General features: G+C 47.2%; 7 protein-coding genes across 7 annotated transcripts; 6 read left to right on the top strand and 1 right to left on the bottom strand.

Annotated features, from left to right (window-relative positions):
• Window positions 1-1,061, top strand: N7483_005040 (uncharacterized protein; the record flags this gene model as incomplete). Its single annotated transcript, XM_057088477.1, has 2 exons — window positions 1-435; window positions 543-1,061. 2 exons carry the CDS (start codon window positions 1-3, stop codon window positions 1,059-1,061), a joined length of 954 nt encoding a protein of 317 aa, XP_056948306.1.
• Window positions 1,062-1,515: 454 nt separating this feature from the next.
• N7483_005039 (uncharacterized protein) lies at window positions 1,516-3,085 on the top strand (the record flags this gene model as incomplete). Its single annotated transcript, XM_057088476.1, has 2 exons — window positions 1,516-1,862; window positions 1,930-3,085. 2 exons carry the CDS (start codon window positions 1,516-1,518, stop codon window positions 3,083-3,085), a joined length of 1,503 nt encoding a protein of 500 aa, XP_056948305.1.
• Window positions 3,086-3,775: 690 nt separating this feature from the next.
• On the top strand, window positions 3,776-5,452 carry N7483_005038 (ankyrin repeat domain-containing protein; the record flags this gene model as incomplete). Its single annotated transcript, XM_057088475.1, has 1 exon — window positions 3,776-5,452. The coding sequence occupies one exon, from the start codon at window positions 3,776-3,778 to the stop codon at window positions 5,450-5,452; it is 1,677 nt and encodes a 558-aa protein (XP_056948304.1).
• An 865-nt stretch (window positions 5,453-6,317) lies between these two features.
• N7483_005037 (tat pathway signal sequence domain-containing protein) lies at window positions 6,318-8,438 on the top strand (the record flags this gene model as incomplete). The annotated part of the gene is made up of 3 exons (XM_057088474.1): window positions 6,318-7,259; window positions 7,307-7,479; window positions 7,508-8,438. The coding sequence occupies 3 exons, from the start codon at window positions 6,318-6,320 to the stop codon at window positions 8,436-8,438; spliced, it is 2,046 nt and encodes a 681-aa protein (XP_056948303.1).
• Window positions 8,439-10,611: 2,173 nt separating this feature from the next.
• On the top strand, window positions 10,612-11,388 carry N7483_005036 (uncharacterized protein; the record flags this gene model as incomplete). The annotated part of the gene is made up of 3 exons (XM_057088473.1): window positions 10,612-10,759; window positions 10,838-10,897; window positions 10,955-11,388. 3 exons carry the CDS (start codon window positions 10,612-10,614, stop codon window positions 11,386-11,388), a joined length of 642 nt encoding a protein of 213 aa, XP_056948302.1.
• Window positions 11,389-13,488: 2,100 nt separating this feature from the next.
• Window positions 13,489-15,342, top strand: N7483_005035 (Pal1 family protein; the record flags this gene model as incomplete). Its single annotated transcript, XM_057088472.1, has 4 exons — window positions 13,489-13,540; window positions 13,731-13,975; window positions 14,031-14,484; window positions 14,567-15,342. 4 exons carry the CDS (start codon window positions 13,489-13,491, stop codon window positions 15,340-15,342), a joined length of 1,527 nt encoding a protein of 508 aa, XP_056948301.1.
• Window positions 15,343-17,827: 2,485 nt separating this feature from the next.
• On the bottom strand, window positions 17,828-20,755 carry N7483_005034 (MCM DNA helicase complex subunit MCM2; the record flags this gene model as incomplete). Its single annotated transcript, XM_057088471.1, has 5 exons — window positions 17,828-17,924; window positions 17,979-18,148; window positions 18,207-20,509; window positions 20,657-20,691; window positions 20,751-20,755. 5 exons carry the CDS (start codon window positions 20,753-20,755, stop codon window positions 17,828-17,830), a joined length of 2,610 nt encoding a protein of 869 aa, XP_056948300.1.
• Window positions 20,756-20,973: the final 218 nt, after the last annotated feature.

Genomic DNA, 20,973 nt, shown 5'->3' with positions numbered 1-20,973 from the left:
ATGTCTGAATCTCCTATGCCCTTTGGCCTTAATGCTTTCGCCGATGTCACCGGAGCTGCTAGCTTTTTGGATTTACTCCCAGCCACCTATCGAACAAAGACAGATGAAATTGTGTTCCCCTGTTCTAAAAATTTGAGCTCAATCCTTGATCATGACCTCCTGGTGCACCGTCTGAATTGTATTCACTCTTGGTTATGGATGTGCGGTCGGCCCATGCCTCCCCGCGCGATGCATAAACAAATGGCTCTTTCACGTACGATTGTTTTGACAGAGGATATGGACATGCATCTATTGTGGTTGGGCAATCGGATTTTTATCAAACCTTTGCCCCTATATCTACTGCATTCAGACTTTTGGAATAAACACAATGCCTGCTTTCTGACATCTGGGCAAAGTGACCCCTCTCCGACTCAGAGCATATCAAGAGTCGGGACAGTTAATGGGCCAATATCACTCAAAAATCAAATTTCTTGTGCGCGCGGCTTTCTTTTTACTACACGGCTCTTATTTCGTATCAATCTGATTTCAATTTGGCTCAACAGCAGGGTCTACTTCCCCCAGCTATGACATGGGAACAGTGGCGAAATTTTTCAAGTCAATTCCTATCGCAGCACTGCTACTTTTCTATAAATCCGCGATTTTGGTATGGTGAGCTGGGCTTGAATCGTCTCAACATGATATACTCTTTGGCCTGGGGTCTCATATTTCGTGGCTACTCACGGGTTGGCGGGGCGGCGACATATGAGGAGCTCATACGCCATAACTTTGCTGCCCTGGCCACGATTCTGGCATACGCTATAGTTGTGTTAAGCGCTATGCAGACTGGACTCTCTACGGACAGACTGCAGAGTGACCAGACGTTTGTTAATGCTAGTTATGGGTTCACCGTGTTTAGTATAATCGCTCCACTGACTGGGGTAGTGATTTTTCTGCTAGGATTACTGTGCCTCGTGTTGTACAATTGGGATGCAACGAATGGATATGAGGCAATGCGATTCAATGCGATGGTTCTAGAGCTTCCTCGAAGACAGGATCCGTTCAGCACTAACACCAGCCCATGAGCTTGAATGAGCCTGCTTGACGGGTTCTTGGTGATAAAATGTCTCCTGTAATTCTATTATTAGTAGCCTAAAGGCCGAACATCCGGCTGTATATGGAGGGATGAATACATCTGAGCAAGTGATCATTTCCCCTCCTTCAAGTCTTTCATATATCTAGCAAAAATAGAGCAAGTGCTGGGAGAGTGAAGAAGGCAAGTGAGAGACTATGTGTTGGTTTTTAACTGTTGGAAGAATCATTTTCACCAGACAGTGTACACGTCCAACTATCGGGAACCATCACTGCCCAAATGGAGGAGAATACGAGGACTTGCAGCTTCAGCCGCACGAGAAGAGGATGACCGAGCGGGGTCTCCTTCAGCACAGCCACATAACCTCTAGCTGCTCAGACACTTCGAGAGAGACCCATTAGTTTTCCCCACAGAATCAGTTTGAGTTGTACAAGATCGTCAGTTCCATGGCCTTGATACTACCAAAACAAAGATCGCCGGGGCCCGACCCCACCCAAAACCTTACGAATGCGCTCGAGAACTTTCGCAACGCCCTCACAGACGACGAGAAGCGTCAGTTTCAACGAAACACGACCAAGCCCGATGCCGCGAGTGTCCTTGACTTCGTCAAACATGTTGACAAAATAAATAGCCGGGCAATGACCCAATGTGTCTCTATGGGGCTATGTACCTTCCTCTCGGCAGCCCAACAGTTTACCGGGGTGGTGGAGACGTTCGTCAGCTCAAACCCCACCCTTGCGGCACTGATATGGGGCGGTCTAAAAACCGCGATCTTGGTAGCAAGCAATGTGTCGTCCTATTTTGAGAAAGTGACGAGGATGATTATGGATATTGGGAGATCTTGTCCGACATTTCAGGAGTTTGGGGGGGCTTTACCCAGGATGTGTTGGCCTTCAAGGTGCCCTATGTGATTACTATGCCGTCATCATCAATCTGTGTGTCAAATTGATACAAGTATCCCACCGAAGCTCAACCACGCAAACCCTTTTATCGATCATCAACCCATTTGAGACCGAGTTCCAGCCTATCCTAGATGATCTCAACAAAGAGGTGGAGCAGGTAAAACAACACATATCACTCGCATCACAAAAAGCAAATCAAGAAGAGATGAGGTTGTCGGAATTTGAAAGGCAGAACAACTCCTCTTTTCGAGCATCTGCAGTGAAATTCTTCAAAACTTCGGAAAGAGAGCAGGCAGAGGTAGATGAATGGCGAATGCACCAAATCAAACGGGAGATCGGATCGTTGAAAACAAGTATTCGACATAACCTTTCGCAAGTGAAACATGTTAAGCCGTGGCAAAGAGCTCTACAGAAACGCATGGGAGGCACATCTGAGTGGCTGCAAACCTATCCAGCTTTTATAAAATGGAAAGAAAGTTCTGGCCCGGCAATATTATGGTGCTCAGGGACTATGGGTGTGGGAAAGACAGTTCTCATGTCCAACATTGTTTTGCAGCTCCATGATCAACGCCAGTCAGATGTGATATCATACTTTTTCTGTACTGCGGAAGACAACGAGTCTCTATCAGCGAAAAACATCTTTGGCAGTGTGGTGAGTCAGCTTTTGCACACCAAGATTGAGGAATCACTCTACTCGGATCTGGTCTCCCTGGCGGAAAGCACCCAAGACCTAAGCACCGATGAGGTCATACAGCTCTTTGTGTCTCAAATCAAGTCTGACAAGACATACTTCGTGATTCTTGATGGCTTAGATGAATGTGACAGTTCCCAGATTCGGGAGATTGCTCGAGGACTGGGCAAACTATGCCAACAATCGCAGTTAAACCTGAAGATCCTCTGTGCAGGCCGACCTGGACTTGAAGAAGAGCTTTTTAGGATTGCAAAGCCTGCCCATAGAATCTTAATTGAGAAAGCCATGGTCAATCCGGACATAAAACGCTTCCTCGAACTTGCCCTGAACAAGCACATAGAAGAAGGACAATTAACCCTTGAGGATGATTCCCTAAAGAAGAAGATACTTGACGCTTTACAAGCGGGCTCTGATGGAATGTAAGTATAGCCTTCCAACATTCCTTGTTTTGAACTTTTATTGCACATTACCATAGCTCCTCCAAGTGCTCATTCATTTTAGGTTTCTGTGGGCAAGTCTTTGCCTTGGGGAGATATGTGAGCAGAATTGTGATGAGGATGTTTTAAAAGTTCTTAAGCATCTCCCCGAGGGCTTACAAGGATATTCAACAAAAAGCTCGACCGTATTCATGAAGGTCAACATTCAAATCAAGCGGTGAAGGTTATGCAATACTGCGGAGTGGCCAAAAGGCCTTTAACAACTCAGGAGTACAAGGAGGCATTAAGTATCCTGCCTCAGCAGAACACTTTGGACGCCAAGAGGCAACCACACAGCATAGATCTGGTAATCAGGGCTTGCTATGGGTTAACCTTCATCGACGAAGAGGAGCTTACTGTTCACTATGTCCACCACAGCCTCAGAACGCATTTGTTTACCACGGCGCATACCAGATCTGTACAGTATAACTTCCATCGTGTGGATGTTCATTTTGGTCATATGTGTATGACATACCTTGACTTCACGAATTTCAAAAATCAGCTAGTGAAGTTTCAAAGGGGGTTTGCTGCTCCAGTGGACCCCATTCAATTTGGAACATCATCTGTCCTTGACACCAGAGGTTCAATACATCATGTTGCCGAGAGGCTGATGGAAAGGAGAAAAAAGACAACAAATATGACCTTGGGAGGGATGAGGAGGTTGCTCTTTCAAGGCTTGAAAAGATCGGACATTCCCCAACATGTCTCTGACCTTCAACTACAAAGATTTACATTTCTCAACTATGCTAGGAACTACTGGTCTCTCCATCTGACGAAATTGGATCTAATTGAGGTCTATGGAAGTGAGGTCTGGAGACTGTTCCATCATTGCATTGAAAGTGACGATACTCCCTCAGTTAGGCTATGGGGCTTAACCACAGAGGATCTCGCTAACCAAAACTGTGAATTCAAATTGGTTCGCTGGATTTCGAGAAATGGCCATGTTCCCTTATTGCAACATTATCTAAGAGAACAACACTGCTTTTCTTTGAAGGCAATCTGTACACTTTTTGAGAGAATTGAGAAAACCGACTTCTATCGCCTCACAGATGCTATTCTTTCTGGAATTGGGGAGTTTGTGGACCCTGATTACAGCACCCAAGTTCTTGAAAAAGTGCTGTACTATGCTGTCGACGCTGACTGTGAGCGTTCTGTCGATCTGTCGCTTGGATTTATTACAGCCAATCTGAAGGCCATTCACCTCAGCAGATCCAAGACAAGTTTGCTCAATTATGCACTCTTGGTAGCAGTCAAAAATAATCAGCTTGACGTGATGGATATTTTGCTTTCATCCGGTACTGATGTAAACGGAACCCAGGATGACTCGCAAAAAACCTCCGAATACTACACACCCCTATATATTGCAACAGATCATGGTCTTGTCCAAGCCGTACAGAATCTGCTTTCCAACGGTGCAGATGTCAATCGACGTTCGGTTGTTGATCTCAGATTTTCCCCACGCCAACACGGATATAAATTCCAACACACAAGCAAATTCCAATATATTGACACCATGGAGTTGCCTCCACTTCATGTAGCAATATTGAATCGAGATTATATGATCGTTGATGCACTTCTGGCTGCCGGGGCAGATGTTGATACCTGGGCGGATGTTCATGATGCCGATTCAACTATTTTAGCGAGGATTAGCGATATGGGGTATAATCCTTATGGGTACTCCGGACCAAGGGCAATTCATGTAGCTGCAGGAAACCATGATTTTGATATGATTGCCAGGCTTGTGATTGCTGGCGCAGATGTGAACACCATCCTGGAACACTCTTCTCAAGATGAAAGAACAGCCCTTCACTTTCTCATGAGAAATGACTCGTTGAGCCGTCTAGCTATAATAAGGCAAGAGCAAATCCGCGTACCTTCAACACTTGACGGCCTACGGGCTTTGCGTCTTTTGATTCAAAATGGCGCAAATGTTCACCTTCCTTCGGTGAGAGGGTTGACTGCACTTCACATGGCTACCGAAGGAGAACGCCTCGATCTGATGAACGCGCTGCTATATGCAGGTGCAAAGGCCAATCCCGTTTCTGCTTCGGATAAGATCCCAACTCCCCTTGATGTGGCTGCGGAGAATGGGTACCTGCCAGGTATGAAGTTACTCTTGGCAAGAGACGGCTCTCTCCGTGTCAACCAGACAAAAGAAGCGGAAGCAGCACTTGCAAGGGCAAGAGAGTATAGTTATTCGGTAAAAGATCATTTATTGTTGGCTGCCGGTGCTAATGACTGGACATTCGAGAATCTCACCGGTTCGGGGCTTGGACACTACTTTGAGGATGATGTTCGCATCTCTCAACTTTAATGAAGTCGAAACCTGCATACTTAGTTATCACCCGGCCCTGTACTTCCCATCTACCTGACATGTTACGATGTCAGTGACTGAGATCACATATTCTACGCCGCCACCTGGCACTCCATACTATGTACAAGTATCCTAGTCTGTGACGGCTCGGTTGCTTTTCTCACAGACTCGGAACTTTGACATGACTCCACCAGTGAGAGAACTTAGAATAAATGAGCCCAAGAGCCGGCGAGTAGAATATTTCCGATTCAAAATGTGTCACATAAGCACCCAAGTTGTAACAAAGGATCGACAAAGGGTATCTGTATTGGGTTTCAAGGTCCGAGAAGTGGAACTTGAGGGATTCTTGCAGATTCTCTTTCCGCACGCCCCACTAAATCTTAGTGGTAATAAGCAGGGAAGATTAAAGGCTTGGCTTGTTGCAGGTCCTCGCCGATACTGGATAAGCGAGTGATACTGCTTGTAATAGGTGTGAACTTAAGTGGCACTGCCTGCTGGCTGATATCATATCCAATGATCATGCTCAAAGTACTAACATGTTCCAAGGTTAGAAGGTCGGGCTTCGGCGGAGTATCCGTAAAGATACACAGTAAAGGCTCCCGTACTCTTCAATTGTCAGCGATAATCTCCACATACTAGGCTTCAGTATTCAAAGGGAGAACGTAATTTTATTATGGGACTATGGGGTGGCGATATGGATTTAAATAGAGTGATGTGCCCGTCTTGGCCCATCACAATATCTCTGATATCCAATTGCTAAGAACATTGATGGTATTCAGTTCCCTTTGCTTGGTCCCAAAGTGATTCTTCTATATTCGTTACGAAGATTTTAAGCACATAGTCGTCATTATTGACCAGGGTCATAATGTGGCTCTCCAAGACATGGCTTTGGGCTACACTAGCCAGCGCCACTTTGGTGTCCGGTGCGTCTTATCCCAATCAGCAGGGTCACGCTGGCAAGAAACGAAACGTGGACGCCCATTTGGGTACTTTCCTGCATAACCAAATCAGTCCCAATTACTCCGAACTTTATATCGCCGAAGCAGACGGATCTAACGAGAAGCTCCTCCTCGGTTCCAACACCGTCTATGATTTCCGAGCAAGTTGGTCCCCAGATGCAAGTTATGTTTATTTCACCTCAGAGCGCAGGGGAGACGGCCAGTCGGATTTCTACCGTGTGGCAATCAATGGTACAAGCACAGCGGGAGCGATATTGGAGTCGATTGCCTTGTCTCCTGTCGTGGATGACTCTAGCTCGATCTCCCCAGACGGCAAGACCCTGGCGTTCACAATCACTAGATATAACCAGACGAGCCAAATTATGTTGATGAACTTGAAGACTGGCTCAGCAAGGAATCTGACTCTCGTTTTTGACATATCGGAAGCTGCGAGCAATGCCGATCCAAATGGCTACTTCAAGCCTACCTGGTCTCCGGATGGGGAATGGATTGTCTTCACATCGGATCGCAACACACCTTGGCGTGGTCATAGTGATGGCTCGGGCTGGGAACACACACAAGAGCTGTCTCTCTACACTGTTCGTCCTAATGGCAGTGACTTCCGCCATGTCTCCTCTCGCTCCAACTACACTCAAGGCTCGCCTAAATTTTCACCTGATGGGAAGCGCGTGGTTTTCTGTGAGATGCTGACGGAAGACACCTACAATGGCCGTCTTGAGCCTGAGCTACTTGAAGGGGCTTATCTCAATACTAGCATTGTTTCCATTGACTTTGCTACGGGAGGTGACCGTATCGTCCATGCTATTGGAGATGGAACGAAGATCAGTCCTTCGTTTGTGACTAATGATGTGAGTTTCGTGATTCATCTGCCTGATCCCTTCAATTTTATAACCAGACTAATGCTCGCAATTTGGTGATTGGTTATGTTATGAAAGAGTCAGCCAGCAACGGTATCTACTACACCTCCATCTCAGGCAAAAACTATACACAATATCAGACGATTCCGATGAATACAATGACACCTGCAATTCGCTCACCAGCGTGGTCTCCTGACGGGAAGGGAAGTACGTGATTTTCGAGAAGCAAGGCCCAACAGGAGGGGTAGCACATCTACTTCCAAGACACAGTATTCGGAGCTCTGGAGCTTTGACCCTGACTGGGACTATCGCCTCACTGATGTTTTCCCGGCGGGAGCGAGATCAGGATGCCCAATGATAGCCATGTCCCAGCAGATGGAAGGTTCCGCAGATACCAACCTCATGCGACTCGCGATGAACGGCACTGACCAGGTCACTCTCTTTGAGCCACAGGAGGACATGATCAACCCCTCCATCGCAGAGGGTTACAATGCACGCGCGTACCAGGCTGACTGGGGTCCCAACGATACCAATATTACCTTCGGCTTTGGTGCATACTTTGTCGCTCGCTCAACCAATCCCGGCTTTATCTACAGCATTAACACCGATGGCTCGGACTTGACCCTCCTTACTGGTAATAACATCACCAATTACGGGTTCCCGTCCTTCAATCATGATGGCCCCAAGGTCGTCTTCCGCACTTGGCCTGGTACCGCCGATAACGGTACTACGGTCGGCTCCATTGGATTAGCTCTCTACGATGTCAACACCCATACTTTGGCACAGTTGACTACCGAGTGGGACAACTTACCATCTTTTTCTCCAAACGGGAAGAAGGTGCTTTTCACGCGCCGTACCAACTGGGACAATATTGGGGATAACTATGACATCTTTACTATGGATCTGGATGGCAATGACCTCGTTCAGGTCACCCAATCTGTGGCTAGTGATGCCCATGCTGTGTGGACTCGAGATGGTCACATTCTCTACAGCACTGCTATGTTCGGGTATCAGCAAGAAACGCCATTGTATGGCGATTCTATGCAACCATATGCTATTATTATGGTCATGGATGGCGATGGTAACAACAAGACTCCACTCACTAACAGTTTGTGGGAGGATGCCATGCCCATGTATGTGCCTGCACATATCCTGGCGTCGACTTGTTAGAATTAGAAGGACGGCCTATTCAGGTGGTTTTTGTCGTCAGCTAGGAACAGTTGTATTTATGGTCGTGGGTCTTGAGATCTTGATCAAATTGCAAATTTTATAAATAGCTTTTTGTCATAACGAAGACTCATGTTCAACAAATCAATGCCTTTTCCATGATCATTCAAGTTTGATTCTAGTAATAATTTCTTTTACTCCCTAGCCTAGGAGTTTAGATGTTTTCCCCGGTCTACAGATTAATCCTAACTCTACCCAGACCCCGAAATCATCCCTCTTCTCATCCGGACTGTGATCTCAGATATCCCTAGTCTCCACCAATTATGCCAAGTTTACATCTCATATTTTCCGCGGGTATTGCGGTACTCCAATCCATTTACCTTGAACCGACATCAAAAACCATGGAAAAATAAAGTTCACTCGGTTATACACCAAATAACGACGCGCAAGCAAAGCAGATCTAGCAGTACGAATGTCTCAATTTCGACTGCCAAAGTCCACAAGCCTTGGCTAGCACGGGTCTCGAAATACAGTACAGAGCGGAATAGACTAACGAGACGATCCCTTCAAGTCGGGCCCCACTGTCATCACGGACTAACATGGGTCTAAATTCCCCGATTAGGGGGAAGTTTGCGAGCCCTGGAATTTGATCTGATACCCCAAATCCCCACATACAATACCGGTTGATAGTTCAGTCCCGGTATCCCCCACAGGGACTCCCGAAGTCTTTGCTCGAATTAAGATCCACATCGAAGTTTTTATGCGTCATTTCTATATTATGCATATTGCATTTGCATAATTAGCAGTTCGTTGAATGCTTTAGTCCCAGGGTTTAGGGGGAGGGGGAAGCTAAATTATTTTCTCCCAATTCCGAATTCATCACGAATATTCATCCAATTCTATTATTCATGTCACTGTCTCATACATTCGTAGACAATTGCGTCGGCAGAGCCCACAACGGCAACCAAAGAAGAAAAGATCATTAATGCTGACCGTTGATCTGCTTGACGAAATTTCCATTCACAGTGGGTCGGTTCTATTATCCACTCTGGGTCTGATCAGGGATCTCGGGACCGCTGTGGATACAGAGATTGCTCCAGGGCTGTCGTCATCTTGAGGATATCAGATAGCAGTGCGCAATCATCTAGTTGCACATACGTCCAATTTCCAATGCCTTTCAGAAACTCTATCCAAGTGTGGGGATTCTTGATCTCGGAGCAAGCAATTTCTCAGACCCAGCACTAGCACTTTTTAGACTCGGACTACGCTTGGTTCAAGTGAACTGAAATGTGACTGGTGGACATTCTCCAAAGACACTACGCGCAATGCAGGAACCAATATATGCAGACTACTGGCAAATGACCACATGCAGAACGTATGCCAGTGGGACTCTTTTTCCGATATTAAAATTTTGGGGCTTAATTGACGACTTAAAAGTCATGCATGCACTGGCAGATGTTTTGAGGACTACCAAGTTCTTACTGAGAACCGCATCATTCTTGCTTTGATGTGGGTTCTATATTCGTCAACTTCGTCATTGAAATGGAGTCACTGGATCCAAAAGGCATCATCATACCGAAAATTTGCGTGTCATACTCTCTTGTATGTGAAAGATCAATGACCCGGCAGTAGCACGGTGGGACCGGATGAAATTCTGCATCGAGGGCCCGGCTGATGGATACAGGACCAGCATCAGGGTAAGACTCCGCAGCGGCCGATATTGATGCGTATGCAATGCAGAAATAGTATGTAATTTAGGTAGACTATGAGGAATCCTGGGAGTCCCACACTTGGGCCTGCTGGTCTTTTCTGCTGCCGCCAATATGTGCGTTCTCTATCGGGGAACGGTCCAAATTCTAGCTTCTTGATTGATGTGAGACACAAACCTTAGAGATCGGCTTCAAAGGACTATGGAAAGAGGGGTCTGAGGACACGTCTTGGAAGCGAAGCAGCAGTACGGAGTAGAAGCATTCCCAAAGGATCTTTCGCCATTATCAGCGATAACTAGTATGAGGTCAAAGGGTATTTAAGCACTTCATTCCTCGCAAAATTCTCTACTCTTCAGTCCGATTCTCGTCTTTCTTCGTCTTTTAAACCCTTCACTAAACAAGTGATACTAGTCACTTGGCCGGGAATTATGCTCTTTAGCTCTCTCCTTCCCACTCTGTTGGGTGCCATGTTGGCATCTAAAGCACAGGCCCAAGTACCAGCCAGCAGCCTCACTTGCGATCCCTCAACTCTCAACACGACAAGTTTCAACTATGTCAATGATATCACCAATCAAACCGTGCATCAAATTGCCAAGGAATTCAATCGAGGAGTCTGTGACATTGGCCGCGCGAATCTAAGCCCGCTCACCTTATCAAACATATCTCGATCTAGTCACTAATGACATTATCTAGTGGTGGATGTATCCGTGGTGCCCAACGTTGGGCAAACCATCATTATCCCCGGCGAAGTCTGTAAGCCAGACTGGACGTCATGCATCATTTGGGGACCCGGCACGAACGAATGCTTAGTTGGAGGTCCGCGCTTATACTACACTTTGAACGGAGACACGATGTGGAAGATTGCCGGGCGTCTAAACATGACTCTTAATGCAGTCCGCTGTGGCGGTGATGATTGCGATACAGCGAAGACTACAAATTGCACCGATGGTATTTGCCCTAGTGGCGGTGGTGCTGAGTATACCGCCAATGAGACTATTGCTGCTGGTCAATTCATCAAGATCCCGATGTGTCATCCCAGTACTTGTGATATCGAGCCGTACACTTTCAGCCAGGGTGTTTATAAGGATCTTGCGGACAGATATGGTTCGACGGTCGGACAGATTCAGATGTTGAGCCCGACGTACAACTACAGCTATATCGCTAATGAGGGTAGAACGTATCCTCCTATTGGGCTGGCGAAGAACTGCCGACTTCTGTCCTCTAATTATACTGTTTTGAGTTGATTGAAATATAATACTCTCAGTACTACTCCGTACTACTGTCTGTGATAGAACTACTTATTTTATTCTCTTTTTTTACCGATTCGACACGCTAATAGCGCCGTAAGCTTTTGAATTCAAGTCTGAATTGTGACTGAGGGTAGTATGTATGGAGAGTATGTGCATAGAAGCTTGAAAGAATGCCAGTGGTGGAAGTCCTGGCACGTAGCCGTGGACGGGGAGTAGGATAATTCTCAAAGACGCTACAATAGTAGTTTAAATTGATTCAGTTGCTTTGGGGCGAATGGCCAGTGGACAAGGTCCCACTTTGAGTCTTTTCTGTTGCTGCATAGACTTTAATAGGACCCAAAGGAACCATATTGAGAGCCCTGACAGGAACAGTTCAAGATCCAGGTAGCTAATCAAGGCACAGTAGTTTCATTGGTTAGCACATGGACGCGCTAGCTGACCTAACATGACAAGGATGAGTATCTAGGTCATTCGTTATGCTTTGGAGCTATCTAGGATAATGGCACAAGAACACCTTCTCCATATGCTTCTCAACCATTAGCTGGGCCAGACTGATCATGCAGATGATTGCGTACATCAACGCCATGCTGCTTTAAACGGGAGCGAAGTCTCTCCGTACCAATATGACACCATCAACACCCCTCAAGGGCTCGGATAAAAGTTTAGACGTCTGACAGAGCATGATTACTCTGTGGATAAGCCATTGTGAAACCTGATGAATTATTAGTGGCATCCATGTGTTGATGATGAAAAAGGCCCGCCGGGTTAAAAATATGCCATGTTGCACAGAATCAAAATGGTTTACCTGAATGGCCATGGGTGGGGAATGGGATTGAAGCAGATCAGTGCAGTTACATGTTTGCCATGCGATTGGAGAAGATTCGGTGTAAGAGATAGTCGAGCAGAAGATGCAGCTTGCGAATTTGACCAGTAAGGATGCAAATTGCCGTTGTTCGTTGTCAACTTATGCTGTATGTACTCCGTACTCCCATCAGATCGGCGATCTGGCCCCAGGAAATTATAAGAGTAATAAGACATTCTGGTACCATGGCACCAAAACGCCACTCTCGCATAAGACAACCAAGACAAGAGTAAAACAAAGTCATGGTTTGAATAGTTCGACATCTGGACACCTCAAAAAGCATTTCAGCGTTCTCACCCATTATTTGAAGGCATACGACAGATGAGAAATCCAATTTGACGGAGTCGTCATCCTCCCTCCAGGGGTCACCACAACGGGAGCCAACGGGAGCTGGGGTTCGGCCTGAAAGTGGATCAGATTGCTGTCATCGTCCGGGAATCTCGGGGGACCGTGCGGATCGCATCATCAGGGGCAAGCCGACATCAAAACAGACGAATACTTTGTTTTTTTTCGAGATATCCAAGACAAAGATTGGATGGTTAGGTCACTGATAACGAGTAGGAAAAGAGAAGGACGAGTCAAAAGGACCATCATGCATATGGATCCTAACTAACCCAGCCACTAATACCCACATTCCCGCATCCCATGACATCAACCGGGGGATAAGAATGCGAATGTCATTCCGACTGGGGGCTAGATTAAAAGAAATGAAAGAATTTGAAGGGGATATATGTCTTTGAATATGAAGAATTGAAAGAATTGACAAAGACTTGGTGACTTTCTAAGGAGATTTAATCAGAGAGATGAAAGATGAAGTAAGAAGAAAAGAAAGTGGGGGAAAGCGGTGACGATCATGTGCCCCTTATTACACCAAACTTCTGCAGGGACAATTCAAATTTACAATTCTTAATCAAATATTAGTATCTATTTAGAGTGAGAAATTATAATAAAAAAGTGAGAAATAGAAATAAAATAGAAATTCAAGTCCCATATTCTAAACGTTTCTTAAATTGCCACACAATCGATGTCCAATTTCCTCGGTTATCTTAGATGGCGATCTTTACAACTTTACGTACGCCGTGATCCCGTGTCCCTTTTTTTACCCCCGACACAGCTTCTTCCTCTTTCACGTTTCATCTTCTATCACAAAGTCCACGTACTCCTGCACTCGTGCGACACTTGTTCCTCCTATTGACAAACACTATCTCCTCCACTTCTTGTTTCATCTAACCATGAATGCCCCTCCAGCGCTCGGGTATCCGCCCGGCGTGTCGCTGGCGACAGGTGCGTAATTACATTGGCAGTCTGAGTGGACTCTGAAACCCCCCTGATAATCTTGATTTCATGTCCCTTATCCCTGTTGGGCGACTGTTAAAACACTTATATCAACTACATTTCCCTGCTTGGCTGCTTTATGATTCCATCCCCCCTTTCACTTGACCTGGAAACTGATGACCTACGTGTCGTGAAACAGCAAACCAAAACTCTCCTACAGCTGCCAGTTTTGGCTCCAATAATCCTTTCAGAAACCGTGCTCTATCCCCTGCTACAACTGGATCAGGTGCAAGTGCTCGTCCAGAACGCCCTAGATCGACCAATCCGTTCCTAGACGACACAGACGCTCTATCGCCGCAATCTGCCCCTGGGATGTCTACGGGTGGCACCATGTTTTCACCAACCGAACGCTCTGACGCGACCAGTCATACACGGGATCTTTTTGTATGGGCTACAGCCGACCGATTTTTCAAATTGCAGGGGCTAACTAGAATGGCAGGAGAACCTTTCTATCAAACCCACCGCCACAGTGGCAGCAGTTCCCGCACCTGCCCCCGTACCTCAATCAAACAGCCGTGCACCATTCCCTGACTCCCGTAACTCGGCCAGTCGCCCTCGTCCTCAGGACCGCACATCTGGACGACGTGAATCATCTGGACGACATGAGTCCAAGGCGAAGGATCCTCTCAACATCTTCGCAGACCCACCCAGTCTATCCAAGGCATCCACCATGGGTCCCTCGGGCAAATCCTCTTCTCGCCGACCCCGTCGAAACTCAGAGTCCTCCGTGATGGACCGGGCATCGAAACTGTTTGACGATGAGGATGAGAAGCGCCGACGAGAGCGACGCCGTGAACGTGAGCGTCGAGATGGCAAGCCCCGTTCTTCTCGTAAGGACCGTCGTTTGGATATTATCGATAAGTTGGACGTTACAAGCATCTACGGTACTGGCAGTATGTGCTCCCTCTTTACACGAAACTCCCGTCCCCAATTTCAACACTCTTTACAAGACCGTATACTAACTCAATACTCCAGTGTTCCATCACGATGGTCCGTTCGATGCATGCAACCCCCACCGCAATCGTAAGGGCGTGCGAACTGCGCCCATGCAGGCTTTCCCCAAGAACTCAAGCAACATGGCTCTGGGTGGATCAGGCCCCAACAATTCCAACATTGATCTGAACCAATTCCACGGCAGATCAGTCGAAGGTTACAACGATTTCAACACCGGTCTTCAACGCACCCAGGAAACTGTCAGCTTCGATGCCAAAGCCAACTTGGATCCTGTTCATGGTTCAGAGAGTATGGGTCTTGGTACAAGTACCTTCCTGGATGGTGCCCCTGCTAGTCGGTCTGCCATTGCAAAACATGAGGTCGAGGCTGAAAACCAACTGAACGCAAACGGTGGTCTTCAGCGCAAGAAGAGTTTGGCACAGCGACTTCGCGGGCGAAGCGGCACTGGTCGAATTGCTCCCGGTCGAGTTGGATCCCCTGGAGAGCCACCTCTGTCACCTCCACAGCAAGGCTCAAGCCACTCAGCGACGTCTCGTGGTAATGAGCGGAACCCATTCTTCCAGGACTATGATGAGGAGTGGGACAAGAAGGGATCACGCATTGCGGAAGCGCGTCTGGAAAGCGGCGGGCGATACCGATCATCTAGTAGCCCCAAGCAGCCCACTGGCTTGGAGCGCAAGAGCACCAACGAACGGGCCTACGAAGATCAGCAGAAACTCAATGCCGGTGGTGGTGGCTTTTTGAACCGAATGAAGAGCTTGCGCAAGCCGCGCCCGGAGCGTCGTACTAGCGATTAAGGCTGTGGATGATTTTTGAAACTAGACAATGGGAACTGGGGAACTTTCTGAAACACGGAGACGATCGCGTCATTGATCCTGCGACATACTCAAGTCCACTAGCGATCCTCCCATTTATTCCGCTTATCCCTTTTGACCATGACTCATGGGGACTGATGATTTTCTTTGTGTAATACCCAACATTGAGCGCCGCCAGCATTTGGTGCTCGACATGGCGTTGATCTCACGGGAGTAGGTTGATTGATATTGCTTTTTCATATTCATGTTTTGGCCTTCTTTTTATCTCTCGTTCTTCTCTTTCCGGGTGTTTCATTTTCTCCTTAGCAGTATGAAACAAGCCCGATTTGCAGCGTGATCATGATTGAGTCTCGCTATTCTTGTATTGTATTGGATAGCCTTTTTGCGACGAAAATCCATTCTTTTAAGTTTCAAATTAACAATATGTCACAGTACATCTGATGTAGAGTTCAAATTGTATTGGATAGAATTAGACGACGTTGCGCATCACTTCGCGCTGAGCCTCACTGAGTCCACCAAGGCCACCTATAGCCTCCTACCTATATAAACCCCTAGTATATCCTATTCCAGTAGATTTAATACGTTTGTAACAACCAACATTTGAACTAGTGGATTTTCACATAAGTTAATCCAGTGTACTATGATCAAATGATGTCTGTGCAATGAGGCTGTGTCAAGGGAACCAACCAACACAACACAGCCTTGGAATATCAAGCCTTAAGCGCCGTACACTATCCTTTTAGTCTTACTTAATGAGACATAATATCAAACTCCCCGATGAATTCAAGGAGGTTTCTCTACTCTATCAGTCTGACACTTAGTCTACACAGCAATTCTCCATCAAGGACCAATGCCTTGCGAGGCAGGCTCCGTTTTCAAACTTATTATATCCGGTGCTGCCTATATAGTACCTCCATAGACTTAGGCGGTTGTATCTGTACCTTCAGCGGGATAAGGACTCATCACAGCACATGTAGTGCTGTCATTTATCCTCTATTTTAGTCTTGAAGGCGGTTTTCCCAGGGTCTATCGCTGCGCCTGGGGCTTTACTTCGATCTCTTGGCTGCTACATACCCTGTCGGTGCCTGGGGTCTGGAAGTAGTGTACAAAAACACAAGGTCAGGCAGGTCTATGTATTGTACCTGAGATTTGTACCGCCGCCTTGTTTCTAATTATTGAATTATGCACTTGCTCCGTAGGAGAGACCCTTCACCAGGATGTGTTTAGTGGTGTTTGATATCACATGTGCAGCGGCTTGAAGAAGTTGAAGCCCAACCTCAGGGTACTTAAGCAGTAGGCCTCACCCTGCTAGATCAGACTTCTAACCATTACATCTCATTAAGCATCTCATCATACATCCTCTGATCATATCCTACTCTCCATCTCAATCACTTAGCTCATTCCAGCCGTGAAGCTTGGAGGACTTCATCAGTCCATTATTATCAACTTCCATTGATCACATTCTACTACACCCGGACACTATTACTCCTGGCAGTATATCAAATCTCATCGAACCAAGATTCCCAATCCATCGACATGCCCCAACGAACCCCAACAATCTCCATTTCAGAGTCCCCTTCACGAGGAACATCCAACCCCATCCTAAAGGTCTTCGAACTCACCCATCTTTCCAATTACGACCTCTGCGGACCTATATTCGTATTAACCGACTCAACAACCGGAGAAGGCAACCTGCACAGGATAATCAAAGGCGAAAAGAATCGCAGCACCGGTCTTTCGACTATAAGACATATAGTCTCAGTCACACCCGATCCACAGACATGGGCAACATGCTCCAAGTTTGAGATTGGGTGCACGACACCTGCGTATTATTTCTCATGGAATGCTGTTCTCGATCGTCTGGCTAAGAGCAACGAATTTTCCGATCAACCGGCTTCGAGTCTGAGAAGGAATAAGAGAACGAATTCAGGTGTTGAGTATGATCCGGAGCCCATGGTTATTTATACCGCGATGTCATCGGCGAGAAATCATTTGATTCAGGAGTTGCATAGCAGTGGGGTACTCTTTGAGAATGAATACTGTATTCCCACCAAGCTTGATCGGTAGTGACTATGGGAACTCGGAGTGATGTAGGCTGAAATCGGAGTGGACAGCGATGTGCTTGGTGGGAATGCTAGTAGGGAGGGAGTTGAGATGGATGTGTGCATCTGGTTTTTTGTACTTTTTATCTGGTTTTTGTCTTGAGGTAGTATTAGATTGCAAGATTTATTGTTCAATTGAGTCTGCTTTTTACCTACTACTACTGAATATCCTAGTATGAGTAGAAGTCCTCGACAGTATACGATAGACACCAAAACTACAAGAAAACATGATTCAATAATTTTGAGCGTTAATTTCATAGGTCCTCATATTCTAAATGTAAACGCCAGCACACCGGATGCAAACAATATGGTATTTAACTTGGGAAAAAAAAGAATTCGCAGACACCCTCTCTATAAGCCACCGTTTACCGCGCCGCGGACGCAGCACGGGGCAGATGTGGGTTTGGCACGGCAATACCGGCACGGCGCTTGGATTGGGGCTTGGGGCGAGCAAGTGTGTACCTGTGGTGTCTGGTTAGTATTTGAGATGAATGGAAAGGAGTCAGGATGACATACTTGGCAAATGCACGCGACAGTGCTTTCTTGCAGCTGACCTTCTGACTGCCAATAAACGACTCAACGGTGACTGCAATAGCACGGTCGATGTCCTGGGAGGAACAGTACTCTGATAGACGCATCTTACAGAATGACTCGGCAATACGCATGATCGCTTCAAGATGACGGACCTAGTGGAGAAAGTGAGTAAGGTGGAACAAAATAGAATGCTGGGCAGAGAGTTCTTACAGTAATAGGATAAGCACCAGTGGCCAAGGACTCACGACGCATGTCTGCGAACAGACGGGCAACCTTGTCCTGGTCAATCTGGTACAGCTTCGGGTGGCATCGCTCACGAGCGTAGAGGATGTACTTTCGCATAAGCTCTTGTGGGATCTCGCCCTCCTTCTCATCCTCGGACTTCTTGAGCTCAGCAGCACGCTGGTCAAGCTCCTCTTGTGTGGGAGGCAGTCGTTGACCCTCGTGGTCAATGCGGTAACCCTCCTCGTCAATAAGGTGGCCATCAGTGTCGACCAAGTCATTGTCTTCGTTACGCAAAGGCCGGGCGGGGTTAGCACGGTGGTGAGACTCAATCACAAAGTTGGCCAAGCGCTCGTCTTCAGCAGGCTCAACCAAGTCACGAACAACACAAAGAATATCGAAACGAGACAAAATGGGCTCGGTTAATTCAACATTCTGTGAGAAAGGCTTGGTGGCATTGTACCGGCCACCTGTAGGGTTGGCAGCAGCGACAACGGCACAACGGGCTTGCAATGTAGTCACGATACCGGCCTTGGAAATGGAAATGGTTTGCTGTTCCATGGCTTCGTGGATGGATGTTCGGTCTTGGTCGTTCATTTTGTCGAACTCATCAATCAAACAAGTACCACGATCAGCCAACACCAGAGCACCCCCTTCCAAAGTCCACTCGCTAGTGAGCGGGTCACGGCGAACGCTGGCAGTCAAACCAACTGCACTAGCACCTTGACCAGTAGCGAACACGGCTCGGTGTGCAGTCTTCTCCACGTACTTCAGAATCTGAGACTTGGCAGTACCAGGGTCACCAAGCAGTAGGACGTTGATATCACCACGGATCGACATCTTTCCTTGAGCCTGCTTGCTGACACCACCAAAGAGTGAAAGGGCGACAGCAGTCTTGACATCTTGGTGTCCATAGATACTGGGAGCGATAGAGCGAACAATACGGTCAACGATGTCAGGTTCGCGAGAGAGAGCGCGGATCTCACGCTCATCCTCCTCGGTCAGGTGGAAACCAGCCAGCTGGTCGTGAGCCTTCACTACATGATTGGCTTCGATAATGGTAGCGAAAACGGGGAAACCGTTCTTGTTGTTCAACTGAGCATCGTAGCTGTTTCGGTAGATACCAGTGATTTCAATCTCATCACCAGGCTTGGCTGTATCGATCAGATCGGCCAACAAGACGACCTCGCGCTGACGGGGCAGACGACCCGCAGGCACGGTACCAGGAGACTCTTGTAAAGTCAATTTTTGGTAGTTGCGGTAGACGGTCTTCTCGGAGTTAACGGTAAATGGACCACGAGACTGGCAGTTCTGACAGAAAGAAATCTTGACTTCGGAGCTGGCCTCCTGCTGGAAAGGACCCAGGGTAATACCACACTTCTGGCAAAGGAACATGACATACTTCAACTGGGGGAAAACACCAGTACGACGGGTGACCACACCACTGACGCGGACCAGGCAGTTCAGATGAGACTGACGGAGCTGACGAAGTGTGTAGATGATGGGCACATCGGTGATGCGCACATGAATCTCATTGTGAATATCGTGGTATTGTGGGTAGTGGAAGAGGGTCACATCAAGAGCCACCTGGTCAAAGACCTTCAGGATCTCAGTGGGCTCATTGGCAAGGAAATATGACAGCGCGGCTTTGGTCTCACTGAGATGGGCGTAGGAAACCTCCAACGAAGCTGAGTTGACCTCACCAAGAGTCTTGATTCGGTTACCATACACCGACTGACCACTGGGATCGATAAATTCTGTCAAAAAGGCCTTGAACTCGCGGTAAATGGACCGAAGAACCTGGGGCTGGGTAACCCATTCAGTAATATTGGCGGCCTTGACATCAGCCAGTTCCTCCAGTGAAAGTTCTTCCATACCCTCGTCAGCCATGTCGATATCTTCACGGTCTTCGTCATAGTGGTGGCGTCGACGTCGGGGCTGGCGCGCCAGATCCATCTCAAGATCGTCATCATCCTGTAAGAAAGCGGCCGGCATACGGCGGCGGCGGGCCAGTTCACGATCTCTTTGATTCAAGCGGGCATCCAATTGTCGGCGAGCTGCAGCATCGATCTCATCGTGGTCGCCATCGTCGTCAATGTATGCCTCGTTCTCGTATTGATCTTGCCCATCGTGGTAATCGCGCTCGAAGTTGTCGCCAAACAGATCAATTCCATCCTCATCTTCAGCCAATTCATCAACATCGTCAATATCAGGTACAAGTTCAGCTTCCTCGTCATCCTCATCATCCTCGTCGAATGGCATTGGGGGAGGAGATGATCCGAGGGCAGTAGCTATTTACATTGTCAGTTTCAACAATCAGCGTCACGATTTTTTCCATCCCTCAGAAGTTTTTACATACGGCTGGAGGGGGGGCAATGGTGCAGGGGATGACATGTCATCTGGCTCTCTTGAGCGCTTGCGAGTGTTTGACCGCGGACCGCGGTTTGCGGCTTGTTCACTGGGTCGAAGAGGACTAATAATGCATTAGTTGAATTGAATTGCTAGGAGCGAAAAATTCGTGCGCGGACTCACTTCATCTTGATTGTGTGTGTAGCTCAATGAGCAGGTCTTTTTTTTTAAAAAAAAAAAAAGAGAGAAAGAAAGAATATGGCAGATTAAATTAAGAAAAAGGTGGAAATGGTAAAAAAGGGTGGGGGGGGGATATTGCTGCAAGACCTTGACAGCGTGGGTGATAAGTTGATAGAAAGGGAGGAAAGGGCGGGGAGCAGATCGGAGAAACAGGAGTTGACGAGTA

This window comes from Penicillium malachiteum (genome assembly GCF_028827825.1).
Source record: "Penicillium malachiteum strain IBT 17515 chromosome Unknown utg000002l:1.0-8849297.0:1.0-8852440.0, whole genome shotgun sequence".
In the NCBI taxonomy this organism is placed as follows: domain Eukaryota; kingdom Fungi; phylum Ascomycota; class Eurotiomycetes; order Eurotiales; family Aspergillaceae; genus Penicillium; species Penicillium malachiteum.
Note: the sequence above shows the minus strand (reverse complement) of the source record. Positions and strands in the feature narration are given on the sequence as shown.